This window comes from Telmatherina bonti (genome assembly GCF_933228915.1).
Source record: "Telmatherina bonti genome assembly, chromosome: 6".
Taxonomy (NCBI): Eukaryota; Metazoa; Chordata; class Actinopteri; order Atheriniformes; family Telmatherinidae; genus Telmatherina; species Telmatherina bonti.
Window position 1 is genome coordinate 29,658,316 of NC_136624.1, and position 16,936 is coordinate 29,675,251.

A 16,936-nucleotide genomic window follows, 5' to 3' on the forward strand; every position below is an offset into this window, starting at 1 on the left:
TAAATAGAATGGTCATCAATAGAGTAATTCACTGTGGCACGTTGCTGTGAAAACAAATAGTTTCATGTCATGCAATTTTATTAGAATCTAGGTAACATCTTTTTCATTTTTTTCAGACCCCTGTGAAAACATTATTTTAGATTTTATTACAAGTTCTTCATGACTTAGCTTCTGACCTGTTTTCGACCTGCTTTTCCCAGGATACACTGTCTGCGAACCAAGCACTGACGTTATTAAAGTAACTGAATAAATAACATTCGATTTTGGTTTATTCCTTTATTTGAATCAAAGTTTTGATTATGCCTACTAAGGAAAGTTATGTGTGCTAATCTCATACCATCACTTATAGGAATGCCCTCAATGCTCTGACAGGAAGCCATCTGTCACACAGCTTTCATAAGATGGCCAATTCCAGCTAGTAGGATTTCCAGACCAAGAGGCTTGTGTTTATCCGCTTAGAATCCAAAAATTGTCACTAGCAAGCTGTTAAACCGGAGGCGTTAGGCCCTTCCTAATCTTCAATCCTCACAAATTGGATTCACACCTCATACGCAAGTCAGAGGTGATAAGTAGGTTGTCTGGGAGTCATGGTGCATGTTGGAGGTGAAACCTGTCGTCTTTAATTAACGTAGGCTTCAAGCGTAATTATCATGGCCCGCATTGGCCTCAATGAGTCCAAAAGACTTAATTTGCATTATTTAATTCATCCATTTTTTTTTTTATCTTTATGATCTTTATGATGTCTTCGTATGACATCATAGTTCATAAAATGCTTTTCTGTATAATCAAATTACAGTTACTTTTGTCTTCAAAGTCATTGGACTGTTGTTTTACTTTGATATTCTTTTAATACAGTCTAATCAAAGCAAATAACTCAGGATAAATGCGATTCAAATTGTGATTCCACATATATGAAAGGTAAAAACCTGGAAATGTGACATTTTATTTTCTATTTGTTATTATGTGTCATTCTAGAAAGAAAAAAAGCTTGCTGTGTATCATATCTAATCATTAAATATAACATATATAACAATACTTATTGCGAAAGATTTAGAAAAAAAAAAGTGAAAAATAGAATGTGAAACTACTACTAGTTTGCATTAACATAAAATGTAAGTTGCAAAATGTAAAACCTGTGTAAATGCAAAATAATAATTTACAATTGTAAAATCAGTGCAGATAGACAAACAGATAGATAGATAGATAGATAGATAGATAGATAGATAGATAGATAGATAGATAGATAGATAGATAGATAGATAGATAGATAGATAGATAGATAGATAGATAGATAGATAGATAGATAGATAGTTGAAGGTTATTTTTATTTATTGAAGGTCAAGGTAGTGATTTGTGGGACATCTGCTGTAACAGGGATATGAGAGCTGAGCACTAAATGAGATTTATATAAAAGCTTGGACAAGGTGAGAAGTCCAAAAAAGCTTAGATCATTAGGGTGCCATGGTGCGTGCCTGCAGTCACACGTAAACAGCTAATTGGCATTAGCTCTCTGCTTTACAGCTACAGGTGCTTAGCACACTTGTGCTGTCTAAGTGCACTGAAACTGTAACAGGAAGCAAACAGGAACTGCAGCTAATCTGTTTGTAGGTCAAAAACATTTGTTATATCAGCAATCTCGTACAGTTTGTGCAACATATCATTGTTACGGTATTGATAACAAAATTTAAATCAATCTTTTTGTCACACCTGCAAAAACTTTGATATTTTTAATGCAGCTAGTATTTCAGTATATGAAAGACAACATAGGATACACTTAGTAAACACAGTGAAGTATTTAGTCTTAATCTTGCATAGTTTGCTTGATGTTACCCATCAGATCTGTTTAGGTAAGCAATACACTGTTTACTAAGCTAGGTATGAAGAAAAAAGATTATTTATTCTGATGTTGTTGCATTTGAAACCCAAGAAAATCTGTCACACATAAACATTTCCTTTTATGTTTATCAGACTTTAAAAATTAACCCCCAGTGCAGTTTGTTACATTAAGCTTAGTTTGTTGTCTCATATTTCCACATGTCCATTATGGGTGTTCACCTTCTAATAGAAAGTATACTGTCCATCCAAAACAAAAGTCACCACCTGGATTAAAATAGTCCAATTCATTCATTTCTTTCATCCATATGCTGAATTTGTATATATTATAGTATTGTTGCTATTTAACTTACATTAAAATGTGTTAAGATAATTACTAATTCTGATTTCAGTCTCAAATATACAATCTAGAAGAAAAACTACATTTCAGTCCAATAGCTCTATAACTCTTGCATCACTTACAAGACAAATTTCAGACTGTTTTATCAAAACAGTAGGTCAAAGATTATGGAGTAAATTAGGTCAAAGAGGTAAAACAAGGTTACTGTTCTGTTAGCAGCCTTACTAAGAAAAACATCTAAATCTACTATCTTGTATGTTGTGCTTTTAAGGTAGACTTTGACTCTTAAAGTTAACATGCACAATTGTGTCAAGATGTTTCAGAGGATAAGCACTAATGCTGGAACACTTTCCCTCAGTACCAGCTGTCAAAGACTTCCTGTAATACCTGGTGAGGTCAATGCCCTGTTCACGCTGATCCTAGCCTTCCCAAGGCTTGATATTTTCTTCACCTTTTTATTACGTTCTGGCAATGTCACAGAAATAGGATGGCTTTGATCACATCATTCATCTATACCCTATGTCTTCTTCTGTTTATTACTTTATTTTGCAATTGTTTGTTAACAAAACACTAATAATCTAGTGAAACTGTTGGGGCCAATTATGTACGCATTTGATTATGAACTAGTATATTAATACAAGTTCAAACTTCCGATTATACAGGTGTATGTTCAGCCAGCTTTTGCAACGTGTTAGTTATATAAACAGGACTTATTATGTGACACTTATGCATTTTATTTATTTCATCATTACAAAATAGTTGTATGCATTCACTTACCATTTAATTGAGCATATTTATACTAATAAAATGTGTTTCATTGTCTCAGTTTTTATTGGTATTGATGTTATTTTGCATAATTGTTGATCAGACTTTAAATATTAATCCTCAGTGAAGTTGTGATATCAAGCTACTGTTAGTTGTCCCATATTTCCACATGCCCATTCTAAGTGTCCACTTTGTAATAGAAAGTATACTGTCCATCCAAAACATAAGTCATCAGCTGGATTAAACCAGTCAAGTAGATTAGAGCTTCCATATCATTAATTACTGCATGAATGAATAAAGTTCAATTTGTAACAAGATATTTAACCCTAACTGATGTGGATAGCTTCTCATTTCTAACTATGTTGGAAAGGAATCCTATATGTTTCAGGAAGGTCAAATTATTGGATCGAGCTGAGATAACACATGAAAAGACTGCTGGAATGACTAAAATTGGGTAAAGAACTGTGCAGAGCATCATTAAAAACTGTAGGTCGAGGTTCAGCAAAATTATGTGCGCAAAAAATGTGGTCAGGTGACTACATGAATTTACTGTTTGAGCAGGTTACATTATCAGTATTTATTTTTTTTCTTCTTCTACTCTTGTGAAATAAGCATATTCCAAAATAACACTGCCTAGATTTGTTGGGCTTAAATTGTAAAATGGTGGTTTAGGAAGAACAAGACATTGTTTGCACGCATGTATTGACCACCACAGAGTCCAGACCTGGACCCCACTGAGGATCTTTGGGATGTGCTGGGATTTGCATAGCAGTCCAACTATTACATCATCACATGAGTGTTAGCAAGAAGTTTTAACAAGAAAATGTAATTATTTTGTTAAACTTGAGCTATTAAGTGGTGATGTTAGTATCGCTGGTCTGCTGAACCCTCACAGTTGGCCTCATGCTAGAAATCTTGGGGTCATTGTTGACAAATTTCAAAATAAAAACACATCGGCTCTGTAGTGAAAAGTGAGGGGGTTGTCTGTTAGTTTTTACTTTTTTTTGTTTGTTTGTCATTTTGTTTTGTATTGTTTTTTCATCCATATTTTTTCATTCTGTCCTAGCTGGACTATTGTAGCTCTCTTTATTATTTATTATGTAGCTCGCTTAGATTAGTCATCAGATCAAGTATTGTTTCATTGAACAGCAATTTGGGCAACTGTGGTTGTTGTAAATGTGCCATAGTAAAAACAAAAAAAATATATTGATTGATAATAATTATGTGTGTTGCATTAGAAAATGTATAACACTCATCTGTTGTTGTTATTTTTGAGCATATAAGCAAAAAAAATGCAAAAAAGTAGGGCAACAAATTTCTACTAGCGCAGAATTTTCTTTGCTAGTTTATCACTGATTCATCCTCACATTAATGAGAAAAAAGGTGTAAGTTCCAACTTGTTTAATTTAATTTAATTTAATTTAATTTAAATATAGTTTAAAAATTGAAATTATTTATTCCATTATTTACATCACATCTGCAATCTAATGCCTGCTATTTTGTGAATAAAAAAAATCTAAATAGATAAAGAAGAGCATTAAATGTCAATGGGACCATTTCTGATACATCGAATTCAAAGGAGTGTTTAAGGTATCCTTTCTCACTGTAAAACACAGCTCTCTGGCGCCTCCCAAAGGCCAAAAGCTATGAATTGTAACCCTTGTAAAAAAAAAAAAAAAGTGCACTATGAAGGGTATATGTGTGTAATGTGAAAAATAAATATTATATGGAGAGAATTGTATTTCAGTATTTTACAAACATAGTAAAGGTACCAAACTACGTGCAAACATATGCATTTAATTAAATTATTGCTTATGTACAACCCTGATAATAATCAATGATAACAATTCATAGAAAAAAAACTAATATTAAAATAAAAGAGTAAAAAAAAATACATCAATAATATATTCTGCATATTTAAATATTTGTATATAAATGTACATTAAAATCTTGTCTAACATGCACACAGATGCAAAAGTGAGTTATTTGAGGACAAATGGATTAAATACTACAAAAAAGAGAGAGATTAAAAGACATTTTAAACAATACAGGTGTGGCTTTCTGATCTAAATGTTAGAAGTGTTTTGTAAAAGGCAAACCCTTGTTACTTTAAAAGCACAGTGTAGAGGTCCCAAAGCACAAAACACAACAAGAAACCAGTTTGAATTTCAATGCAACTTAATTTTACTGGCAAAAGTAAACTGAAACTATATCACAACCACTGAAGGGGAAAAAGAGACTCTTCATAATACAGGACACTTCACCTCAATAGCTCAGTTTTGGTCAAATGAGAAGTTCAGTGGAGAAAATTTAAAAAATACATTTTTGTCTGTCTTTCTTTTTCTCTCCCAAAAAAGTTATTCAAGTTTATTGTAGAAGTAAATCTCAGATATGAATTACAGTGGTATTTCATCAAGGGAGCAATATGAAAGGAATTTTATCTGCAAACCACCTTTAAACAATAACTGTAAGATTGCTGCCCCAAAATATTTGCTGTCATTTGATTAGTTTAGCTTTACTGTCTTTGTATGATTTGTATTTCCCCATACTTATAAAACAAAGCACAAGCTACTAGGGCAAAAAGACAGGAATATTATGCTTAAAATATATCTTGGATATAACGTTTATTTGATTAGTTATATCTGCATATATTGCTTCATCAGGCTGAATTTTTAGTCAAAAGATTGACCATGAGGAAAGTAGAAGCTATACTTAAACTGTACTTACAGGGTGCAGTTATAGCTGAACACTGATGTTTTGAATTACACTGTAATCAGTGTGTAATAACAGTCATGAACATGGATTATGTGGGATTGAATTACAGTTTACAGACAGTTTTCTCACAGTTCAGGTGTTAAAGGTGTGCAGGTGTTGTCTATTTCACTTGTTAAATTGTAATCTGATCACCACCTCTGAGTCTTCCATTTTTCTATTGCCTTCCTATCATCATCTTCTATATTTTGGTAGAAAACATACCCCTGCCTTACCGACAGTATCCGAAACGTTATAGAAAAAAAAAAAGAGCATAATTTTAAAGAAAAACCGGAAAAAAATTCTAATTCTGAGCTGTGGTTAGCTTAGCTTAGCTTTGCAGTCAGAATTCCAATGTGATTGCATAAATTCAGACCTTCTTTACTGCTGTTAACTGCAGCAGGCATTCAATACATAACCCCACTTTTATTACTGGAATATCACTGCACTGGTGCAGTGCACAACTTCACAGGTCCATTTCTGCTTTCTGCTGCCATGCAAGGTGAAGTATGTGTGATAACTAAAAATGCAGATTGCCTTTGTTTATACATGTGCTATTTTCAGTCACTTAGCTTTGCCTGGGACTAATTCAGGTATTTATTTGTAATATCTGGAGATCAGAGTATGAACATATTCTCTCTGTCTGTAGTTGGCTTGACAGAAGACACCTGTGATTTATCCTTTTCTCATACCAGCTTTTTTCCTGTGGTGATGAAGCTGTTATGGGCCTATATAAAGTACATGGCACACACAGTGACATTCACATTTACAGTCCACTCAATACAACAGGTTAAGCAACATACATGGAAGGTGGAACAAAACCGGAACACCCTGAGGAAGCCAGGCACAGGGAGAGCAGAAGATATCATTTCAGTGAGATCTTTTTATATTCATCCATGCCAATGAGACAATAAAGCAGTTGCAATAAAATGCAATAAAAATGCAACAAAGCGTAAAATACCCAGCTGGACCTTTGTCACTGATGAAATCTTAAAAGAAATTGTCACTAGGAACTCAGTGAGGCTGTGAGTCTGTAGCTAGAAAGGCAACAGAAGTATAGATATTATGGAGAACCCAAGTCTGTGAAATCATACTTTCACTCACCAACCACAGTTTCTGTGAAGGACCTTACCCCCGTGTAAACAATGGATCATTTTATTTCAAATAAAAGGGGTTTTTTTATTGTTAGGGTTAGATGATATTAAACTGAAGTATTTTGGAAATGTAATAACACTGTTGGGAAAATCTTAGGAACACATGGATTGTCATAATGTGTACTTTGCATTATGTTCTCTACAATGATGACCAAAACATCACATAGTATCATTTTATTACTTAAGACTTAAACACTCCTCCTTTATAATTTTAAATCCTGTGCAATATTTGGGTGCAACATGTACCACCTTAAAAATTTCCAAAGACAACAGCAGCTTGAATGTAGCTGGAGACGATAAATTCTGAGGAAAATTGTGCAAAGATACTAATCATTGTGAGTAACCCAGTGCTTTTCCCTTCTGAATGTTGACATCTGGATGTTGTTTATTATTTTTCCTAAAGACAGAATAAACATTTCTTAGTTCCTGCTGTATGGATTTTGTTAACTTGACAGAGGATACCTGAGTTCTGTCCCCTTTGTCATTTGGAGTCTGCCTCGCGCAGTGTTCGCAAGTGTGTGAAAGTCTGAAATGCTTCATGGTTTGTTGCTTTCTTTGATGCAGCAGTAGGTAAGTCCTTTGCTGGAGTACACAGAAGTTTCAGTCTCTGATAAAGAGAAACATAGGTTTCTATTATAAAATATGTATTATTATTGTTTTAATGATACTTGTTATTAACGTAAATGTTCAAATAATTACATTTTTAAGTTACTAATGGAAACAATGTAAGTACCCCAAATAAAATCCCCCTTAAAGTCTGTTTTCAAAAAGAGGGAAAGGGGAAATTTATAGGATTTGGGCGAGTAAATAAAACATCAAACTTTAGCCAAATTAAATGTAATTTCTTATTGAAAGTCAGCACTTTTTTAACTACTAACATAAGTGTTGCTTAATTAAGTAAAATTTTAGAACAGGCTTTAATCGGTATTCATCTGGCTATTTTTCTGCTTTAGCAGACTATATAATTAAATAAAATCTTGAGGTTTTTTTTAGCATTTTCCCTTTTTTGATAACACGAATTTGACATGTTTAAGTTAATGTTTAATAGATATGTTCAGTCATTATCCCTTCATGCAGCATGAAATGAACCTTTAGAGTCCACTTTTAAATCAGTTTTCTTGCATGGAAAGTTGGTAAGAGGAAACAGTTATGATCCTTGTAGCTCACATAATTATTGTGAGGTTCTTTTCATCATTCTGTTCCATCAATCAGAAACTTCAATGCCTTTTTCTTTAACTTGGTTATTAAACTCATTCATACTTTCACTTGTTTCAGTAGAGTAATTTACCTTTCTTAATGTTCCTGGAGTGGCACTGACAGCATACAACATCCACAGTGGAACCATTAATGTTGAAGAGAGAGTAAAGAATCCTCCAATTGCATATCCCCACCATGGATACTCATATGTGTTGTTAAATTTGAGAGGTGTGTATTTCACCATGGAGAACAAAAATGTGCACTAAAAGGAAAAAGAAAATTTTAGAGGAACAGTAGTGAATGCAAGAGAAAAAATACCAGTCAGACGAGATGAGACGAGACGAGATGAGATGAGATACATCATAGATTACAACAAAATTTCAAAAGCAACTCTTTAAAAATGCACTAAATGAGAAGCACTTAAAAAACACAAAAGAAAATGTTGAATTATCTAGAGGAGATTCATATTAGTGTCAGAATGGAGGACTTTGGTACCTGATCTTTACTTTTGTTGATAAAAATAAATAAACAAAAGAAGGAAATAAAGGTAAATTATAGTAAATTTAGTAATACTTACTGTACAGATAGCTGGTATGGCATACTTCCAACAGTATTTCATAAAAGGCCAGGGACGATATCCAATCATGTCCTGTATATTATCGTAATGACGATCTGCGCCTGAAGAAAACAAATAGTGCTAATTGCTTCAGCATTATTCCCACTGTACACTGTAACAAACACTTTACGCTTACAACAGACTTACAACACTAACAAAATATGAATTATATCCAACACTGACACTGGGGTTCAAACAAATCCCTACCATAAATCCATCCAATACAGACAGACTGAAGAACAGCAAAAAGCAGAAGCGTTGTCCCACTGCAGGCATAGTAGTCAAACAGCTGGAAAACATAGAGACCTCCCTGCAGATGTAAAGAAACAGAATCAAACATTAAAGGTTAACCATGCATGCACTGTAGAACTCACACAAATGTAACTGTCTATAATTGACGAATTATGAGAGGAGAGTGATCTTTACATGAAAAAAAAAAATTCAGTTTCAGCGTTATTTGACAGAAGTGTATTACCCTTGTGTTATTGCATCCTAAACGCTTCTGCATAGATCTTTTTTCTTTTTTTTTTTTCTTTTTTTATGTGTTTATTGGTTGCTTTGTTTTTTTCGCCTTTCTATTCAGCGAGTCAGTCATTGGACTGAAACCAAATACTATAATTTTGTAAACTTGTAAAGGCTTTAACCCAGTGGCGCAGGACAACAGGGCTTTTTTTCGGGAGTCATTGAAGGCTGTGTTGTATTGGGTTTGTTTCAGTTTAGCAAACTTCTATCAGACTGGAATGTGTGGATTTTTGGTGTTGAATTAAAGGATTGATCTCCTTGTTGTGTTCATCAATCTGTTTCTGAGGCGTTTTATCGTTTGTGATCCTATACAAGTAAACTGCTGAATTTAGACGATTATGCCAATAAGAGTGTGCTTGGTCTGCAATGGATGGGTAAAATGTATAAAGTAACATCTACATGTATGCAGAGGTCAAGTTTCAAAGTAAAACATGAAATTGCCATGAATTAATCACTCTTATTCATTTTATGTATCAGTATTTGTACAAATGTGGGTGAGTGTGTATCCAAATTATTTAACTTTTATCAATAAAATGTTTTCTTCATTTGATTTTTTCATTTATAAAAGAGCTTTACATCTAACCAGATCCATATTGGTGAAGGTTTAATTGAGTTTATGTTGTTTAATATCATGCTTTCCAAGATCACGTTTCTGTCTGTTGTTTGAGTTTTTGGAAACTACGAATTTATGGTAAAATGTGTGAGACATTGTATGTGTCACGCTGTGAAGACTTCTTCTGAAATGATATGCTGTTTATTAATTTGCCAAGTCAGTTCAGTAATCATTTACCTGGAAAACATCTACTCTGATTATATCCACATATAGATGAAGAATGTTTGAATGACCCCTGTGAATTGTTGCCTATGAGTCAAAGCCTCTAAAATCACCTTGTTTACATTGTGTGAATTTTGGGGAGGGATCTATGAAACTGAATAACATCAGCAATTTTGCATTGAGTGTATGGTCTTTACCTTATCGCATCAGTTTATATGCTATTAGATTAGGATTAGGAAAACACTTTGAATTTAATTTAAAAATTTGGAAAATTTGGGACACAACCAAGATTAGTCAAAAAAAATTATTTCTTCCATCCTCAATAAAATGAGTTCAGTTCAGGTTAAGACTAAGTTTTACAAAACTTTACATTTTAATTGTATTTAGTGCCTGAAACTTGCAAAGCACCTTTATTTCACAACTTAACTTATTTAAACTCATCAAAATCCTGTGAACACTTACCTCAGTAACCATGACAAGTCCAACCAGGAAACCTCCCGTACAAATGGCAAGCAGAAGGAGTTTACGCCGACAGGTATTTTGAAAGAAGACTGGATACATGTCGGAGATAGTTGTGACCAGGGCCTCCTGATACACAAACTGGTGATGAGAGACATTATTCTGTATTAGTATAACAAGTTTTGCCTAAGTATTAGATTAGTATTGGTTGTATCAACATACCTCACTGTCTAATCCTAAGAACACAATCATAACAAAGAAGAAAACTGCCCAAAGCTGTGGGAGTGGCATCAAAGCTACAGCTCGAGGATAAGCAATAAAGGCCAAGCCTGGGCCTGGAAAGTCAGATTAAAAAAGAAAAACATGGATTTAAAAAAGTGGCAATAACTCATAACAACATAATTCTGGGTTATTATAAATATGAACCACCAACATTTAGTACCTGATTCTGCTACCATTGATATATCGACACCTTGCTCCTTTGCCATGAACCCTAGCACTGAGAAGATGGCAAAGCCAGCTATGAAGCTGGTCAAACTGTTTAACAGGCACAGATAAACACAATCCCTGTTGGTGAGACATGAGACAACTGTTACCTAAAGGGACTTATCATAAAAAGGTTTGAGCACCATGAGTAATAGCATAAAAAATACAGACCTATAGCAGTTGTTGCTGTACTTGTTGTAACTTCCTAGTGATGTCAGAACACCTGTGCAAACTCCATAGGAGTAGAAAATTTGGCTGCCAGCATCCATCCATACCTGAGAGGTTTTCAGGACATATATGTTTACACTCAGTTAGTAAATGTGACAGTTGCCAAGAAGTTACATTTATATGCTACAAATGCCTGTTAGCAGAAAAGTCTGAATGCTGATAATTAATTATATAAATATATATTAAACTAACTTTGCAGTTCCTTTACTGATGATGAAACATCAGTGTTAAAAAGTAATTGCAACATCAGCTGTGTCTATTTCAACACAAAGCATATAGTTTCCCATGCTGCAGCTGCATAGACAGATGTTGTGGGATGAGTGAAATTCAGATTAATTACTATACCCTCATGAGGCAATTAATTGATCTAAACTAAATAGTAGTGAATTCATGTAATAGTTAGGAGACAAAGTATGATTACAGTAACAGCTTATGTTTCAACAGTACCTCTGGGTCAGCAAGGCGGGAAGGGTCTGGGTAAAGGTAGAAAATAATGCCCTCTTTGGCTCCAGGTAATGTAAGACCACGAACAAGCAATACCACCAGCATCACATATGGAAATGTGGCAGTGAAATACACCACCTACAAACAATTTGTCAGTATCTATGCAACTTTTTCACTTCATGAATAAATTAATAAAACACAAAAAATGAATTTCTTTTTTACCTTTCCAGTGGTTTTAACACCATTCCAGACACAGAAATAGCATAAAATCCAGGCAAATAAAAGGCAGAGGGCTAAATCCCACCGAATACTGCCAATCTCATCAATTCCATCAGACAATCCCAAAATTCTCCTCCTGAAATGAATTTTATGAAGCACATTCAATTACTATAATTATTAAGTACATATAATCATGTTGTCATTTATGATACCTACTCCCAAAATTCTACAACTGAGGATGTTGAATTTCCATACAGATGCAAGGTGGACGTTTGATTGTGGCCATGCTCAAAGCAAGCATCTTCCATGAAAGACAAAGAAATGTTATTTTCAAGGGAAAATCAAGACATGGTGTGTAATGAAATCAAAATTCAATATCGGTACCTGTATTCCAGCTGTTGTTGCAGCTCACCCATGGAAGCTCAGTCCTGAGGGATGAAAACAGGTAGAGAAAAGTCCAAGCCAGTATGATGATGTAATACACCCCAGTGTACAAAACAACCATTTGGCTTCCGTAACCTAAGCCTGGAGAAAGATAGTTATGTCACCCATTGTCATGTTGAAAACTGATGTTTGTAGACGGCAAATTGCAGTGAGAGATGCAAAATTATACAGATTAAATTTAAGTATAAATTGGCTATATCACTTGTGCACGTTGTGAACAGAGATCTGACAAGTTCACATTTTGAAAATTGTTGTTTATTGATACTGTTCCTCCTATCAAGGTGAAAGTGATCACTGCTAAAAAGGCAGCTCCATGGAAAAATACCACACTGGTCAGAGCTGAAAAACGAGAATGTTGGAAAGCTGAACATAGGAAAGCTGAACGTAGGTAGCGAAAACCAATCATTATGAGATCTATAAAGAGAGATTGAGGATTTATACTATGGAGTGTTTAGAAATGCAAGACAATCATTTCTTTTTCTGACATCTTTGCTTAAAAAAAAAAGAAAAAATAAAGAAAAAACGCTCGCGCCTTATTTGTTACTGTTGACAGACTAATGTGTCAGTATCCTCTGAACTTCAAGCCAACCAGGCCTGTGATGAGTTTGCTTCTTTCTTCAAAACAAAATTCTGAAAATCAGACAGTCAGTTAGCGCTTCCAGGCAATGGGCAGGACTTAAACTGCACAACAACCTTTCCTCCAATCAGTACAAAAAACCTAGATGAGATCATTTGCCATCTGAATACCACTACTAGCTGTCTCGATGCCCAGCAAACAGGGTTTTTCAAGAAAGTTTCACAATGTATGACCTCATATATTTTTCAGATTGCAAATATGTCTCTGCTTTCAGGTGTCTTCCTTAAGACCCTAACAGCTGTCATCAAGCCACTACTGAAAAAGAAAAACTTAGAAACTTGTTCTTTATAAGCAGCTACAGGCCGATATCAAACTTCTGCTTTCTTAGTAAGATTAGAGAAAAACACTGTCCTTCAACAGTTACACAACTTTCTACAATAAATAACTGTTTTTATGTCTACCAGTCATGTTTTTGGCCACACCACAGCACTAAGACTGCTCTAGTTAAGGTCTTAAATTAAGCACAGAAAGCTGCAACATTTACTACTGGATCTCAGTGCTGCATTTGACACAGTCAACCATAATGTCTAATTAGACTGGGTGAAAGACTTGATGGCACTGAAATGAAGTGGTTTAAGTCTCATTTTTAAGGACAGGGACTACTTTGTGTCTATAGGTAGCTACAATTATGAGCGAAATAAAATAACTTGTGGCATTCCACAAGACTCCATCTTGGGGCCACTGCTGTTCAACAACTACATGCTCTCACTCGCTTAAGTTATAAAAAAAACAATTAAATATGTTACCATAGTTATGCTGATGACACACATCTGCTTAACCATCTCGCCAGGAGACTTTAGTCCGAATCAAACTGATCAAAGGCATTGATCTAATTAAAGACAGGATGTGACAGAACTTCCTTCAGTTACATGAAGACAAAACTGAAATAATCTTCGGAGCCAAAGAAGATAGACTAAAAGTCACCAATCAGCTTCTGACGGCTACATTAAAAACTAATGACAAAACCAGAAATTTCTGTGTAGTGATGACTCAGACCTGAATTCAGTCATATTAAGACAGTTGTAAAATCGCTTTTTATCACTTAATCAACATATCAAGGATTTAAGGAATGATGTCTCAACAGGATTTAGAAACACTTGCCCATGCATTCATCTTTAGTAACCTATACTACTGTAATGCTGTCCTTATAGGTCTTTCTAAAAAAGTCCACCAGAGCCATGTAGCTAGTCCAGAACGCTGCTGCTCTAGTCCTCACCTAAGACCGTGACAGCTGATCATGTAACAGAAGTATGCTTCTGAGAATGATTGCAGTTGCCAGTCAAAACATGTTTAGGTTGACAAAAGAGGAAAAAGAAAATTTTTTACCTTAACCTTTGTCAGAAATAAGAAACCAATTGTACAGTTTTAGTTCACCATATATGTGACATTACAACAGTAGTGGTATGAGATAAGTAACACTCAAAAAGATCCAGACTGGGACACAAAGTCAGGGTGGGAGTCATACACTCATTCGGGCCAGCCCAACTCATATAGTCATGCATTATGCTCACGCTCTAGGAAATGTATGTACATGCACAGATGGTAATCACCAAAGCTCATTATTCCAGTGTGTAGACCAGTATTTTTATTAAACTACAAGCCGCTGATCCACTGTTTTTCCTCCCTCAACCTGCATCAATACAACACTCAAAACATAACTCCTGTATTAATGATGATATTATGTTAACATAATTGTTTCATTTTGTCAGCAAATCATTTAGATAGTAGTTTTTTGCCACCACCAATATTTGCTACGAAAATAACAACAGAGTCAACAGGAACTATATAAAACATATGATGCGATTTATGTGGAAAATGAAAGTGACTCAGCTGAAACAGATCAGACACTCTACAACTTTAGGAAGTGTTCCCAAACTTTATCATGAAACTAGTTGTGGTTTGTTTGGTCCAGCAGAACACACCAAATATGTCATGCAGTAAAATAAGCCATGTCTTTACCATGTTTACAGAAACACCCCCACTCACACTTATTTCATATGGAGCTGAAAACAAAAACCTCAGATGTCAACATTTCACCAACTAGCATAAAATGCTGTAATCACATCATTTATAACCGGATAAACTCACTGATACACTCATTAAGTTAAGGTTCACTCAGCATGTAACCAGAAGTCATATAAGGTTTCTCATTGGCACAGTTGTGCAACTTTTTGATTTGGACATGGACAGATGAGGACAGTAGGTTTGCAGTATAAAGATTTCCACCTGTCAGTTTAACAATGCACATAATATTAATTAATTAATTAAAATTATTTATATAATACCAGGAAATCCTATGTAGCAGTGATGGGCAGCTCCAGTCCTCAAGGGTTTCCCTGCTGCAACACACCTAACTCAAATCAATGACTAATCACAAGATTGATGTCATACCTACTTATCAAGGTCAACATCCAAGAAATAGGACCATCTCGGTTCAAACAACAGACTGAACTTTTTATTGTCATTATTATGGGTCAGGTTTTTTTTTAACAGTTTTTTATGTTTATTTTGTAATAAACATCCAAGATTCAGAAGAATAAGTCAAAAATGTTATGTAGGCATGTAAACATAAATGTGATCTGACTCCTCATAGGTCATCATAGTCAAGTGGTGTTCTTATCTTTTTGTTTGTTACCGCCGCCAAGGAGGTTAAGTTATGGACGGATTTGGACGGAGTTGTTGGAAATATGAAAAGGAACAACTGCTTTAATTTTGGTTGTGATCCAGATCACCATTTGGATCCAGGAATTTTATAAAGGATTCTTTCACATTGTGCTTGGCAGAGGATTGGGCTCTCCAAGTGCTTTTCTAGTTTATTATTGTTTTAAATGCAGATATTCAACTTAAGTTAACCCTTGATAGGACACTGAATGAAATACCTTGAAATTAGAAATTTAAAAAATGTAAAAAATTATCCCTCTATGTACCAAGATCTCCATTCTGTTGTTACATTTTTTAAAAATAGTTTTATCCTAAGTTGAAAGAAAACAAAGTGATCAAAAACAGTCACTTGCCTGATAAAGGGTTAAACACATACCTTCGAAAAGAGGGCAGATTTTCCTCCAGCATGTTATACCTCCTTGACTAGTAAACTGGCCTAAAGATGTTTCCAGGAAGAAGAGTGGTATGCCACAGGTAAACAAAAACAAAGTATAAGGAATGAAGAAAACCCCTAAAAACAAACATATCAGAGTTTACTAACGTTTCAGAAACATTCAAATACAGATTATGTTTTTCCTTCAAAAATTATATCAGGTATTTTATGTACAATTCTTTTTAAAGAAAATCCTTGCATTACTTCACGTTTTATATTACTGCTATTAGCCAAATATTGCTCAGGTCAGCTATTGGCCTCATTAACTGCAATTTTAGTCAGCTAAGTAATAATGATCACCACACAAAATAAGATTTACCTCCTCCATTTTTGTAGCAAAGGTAGGGGAACCTCCAAACATTTCCCAGACCAACAATGTGCCCAGCCACCGCCAGAATAAACTCAATCTTACTGGCCCACTGGTCTCTCTCCTGAGGTTTGGGCTGAATGGGTCTGGGTTTGCTCCCAGAGTTCAGAATCATTATTTGCGAATTTAGGTCTTGCTCCATCTCGACCTGTTAAGAATGAAATCATTGTATGTCAGTGCACACTAAAGGAGAAAATATACTGTAATTTGATACCAACTAAATATTAAATACTATGCAGTCTTAATGTGTATGTCACACTAAATTCCACACTTCCACACAGTGGTGAAAGTTATTATTTTTCTTTAATATCTCTTTATTATTGTTTTCCTAATCTTTCTGAGTTGTTGTTTGTCCTGCTTTCACCCATTACAGCTTTGCTTTTGAAGTGCTAATTCCAGTTTCAAAGTGCTTCTCATGAACATCCTAAATTTACTGTTTAAGAAACAAGAAACTGTTGCAAGTCAAGGGAGAAACAACACTGAAACTAGCTTTTTTTAAAAGGAGAGTACAGGAAAATAAAGGAATGAAGACAGACCAAAGTTTCTAAATTAATTTATTCTGTTTGACCCTGAACTGATACATGAAAAAATAAACAAAGACAAAT

The 16,936-nt window shown here is 34.6% G+C and overlaps 1 protein-coding gene across 1 annotated transcript; it reads right to left on the bottom strand.

Moving 5' to 3' along the window:
* Positions 1-7,324: 7,324 nt before the first annotated feature.
* On the bottom strand, positions 7,325-16,473 carry LOC306757116 (sodium- and chloride-dependent GABA transporter 2-like; the record flags this gene model as incomplete). Its single annotated transcript, XM_079242081.1, has 14 exons — positions 7,325-7,450; positions 8,132-8,302; positions 8,618-8,718; positions 8,864-8,966; positions 10,416-10,553; positions 10,635-10,747; positions 10,855-10,979; positions 11,070-11,173; positions 11,574-11,708; positions 11,793-11,925; positions 12,006-12,090; positions 12,174-12,314; positions 15,908-16,042; positions 16,284-16,473. The coding sequence occupies 14 exons, from the start codon at positions 16,471-16,473 to the stop codon at positions 7,325-7,327; spliced, it is 1,800 nt and encodes a 599-aa protein (XP_079098207.1).
* Between the last annotated feature and the right edge of the window lie 463 nt (positions 16,474-16,936).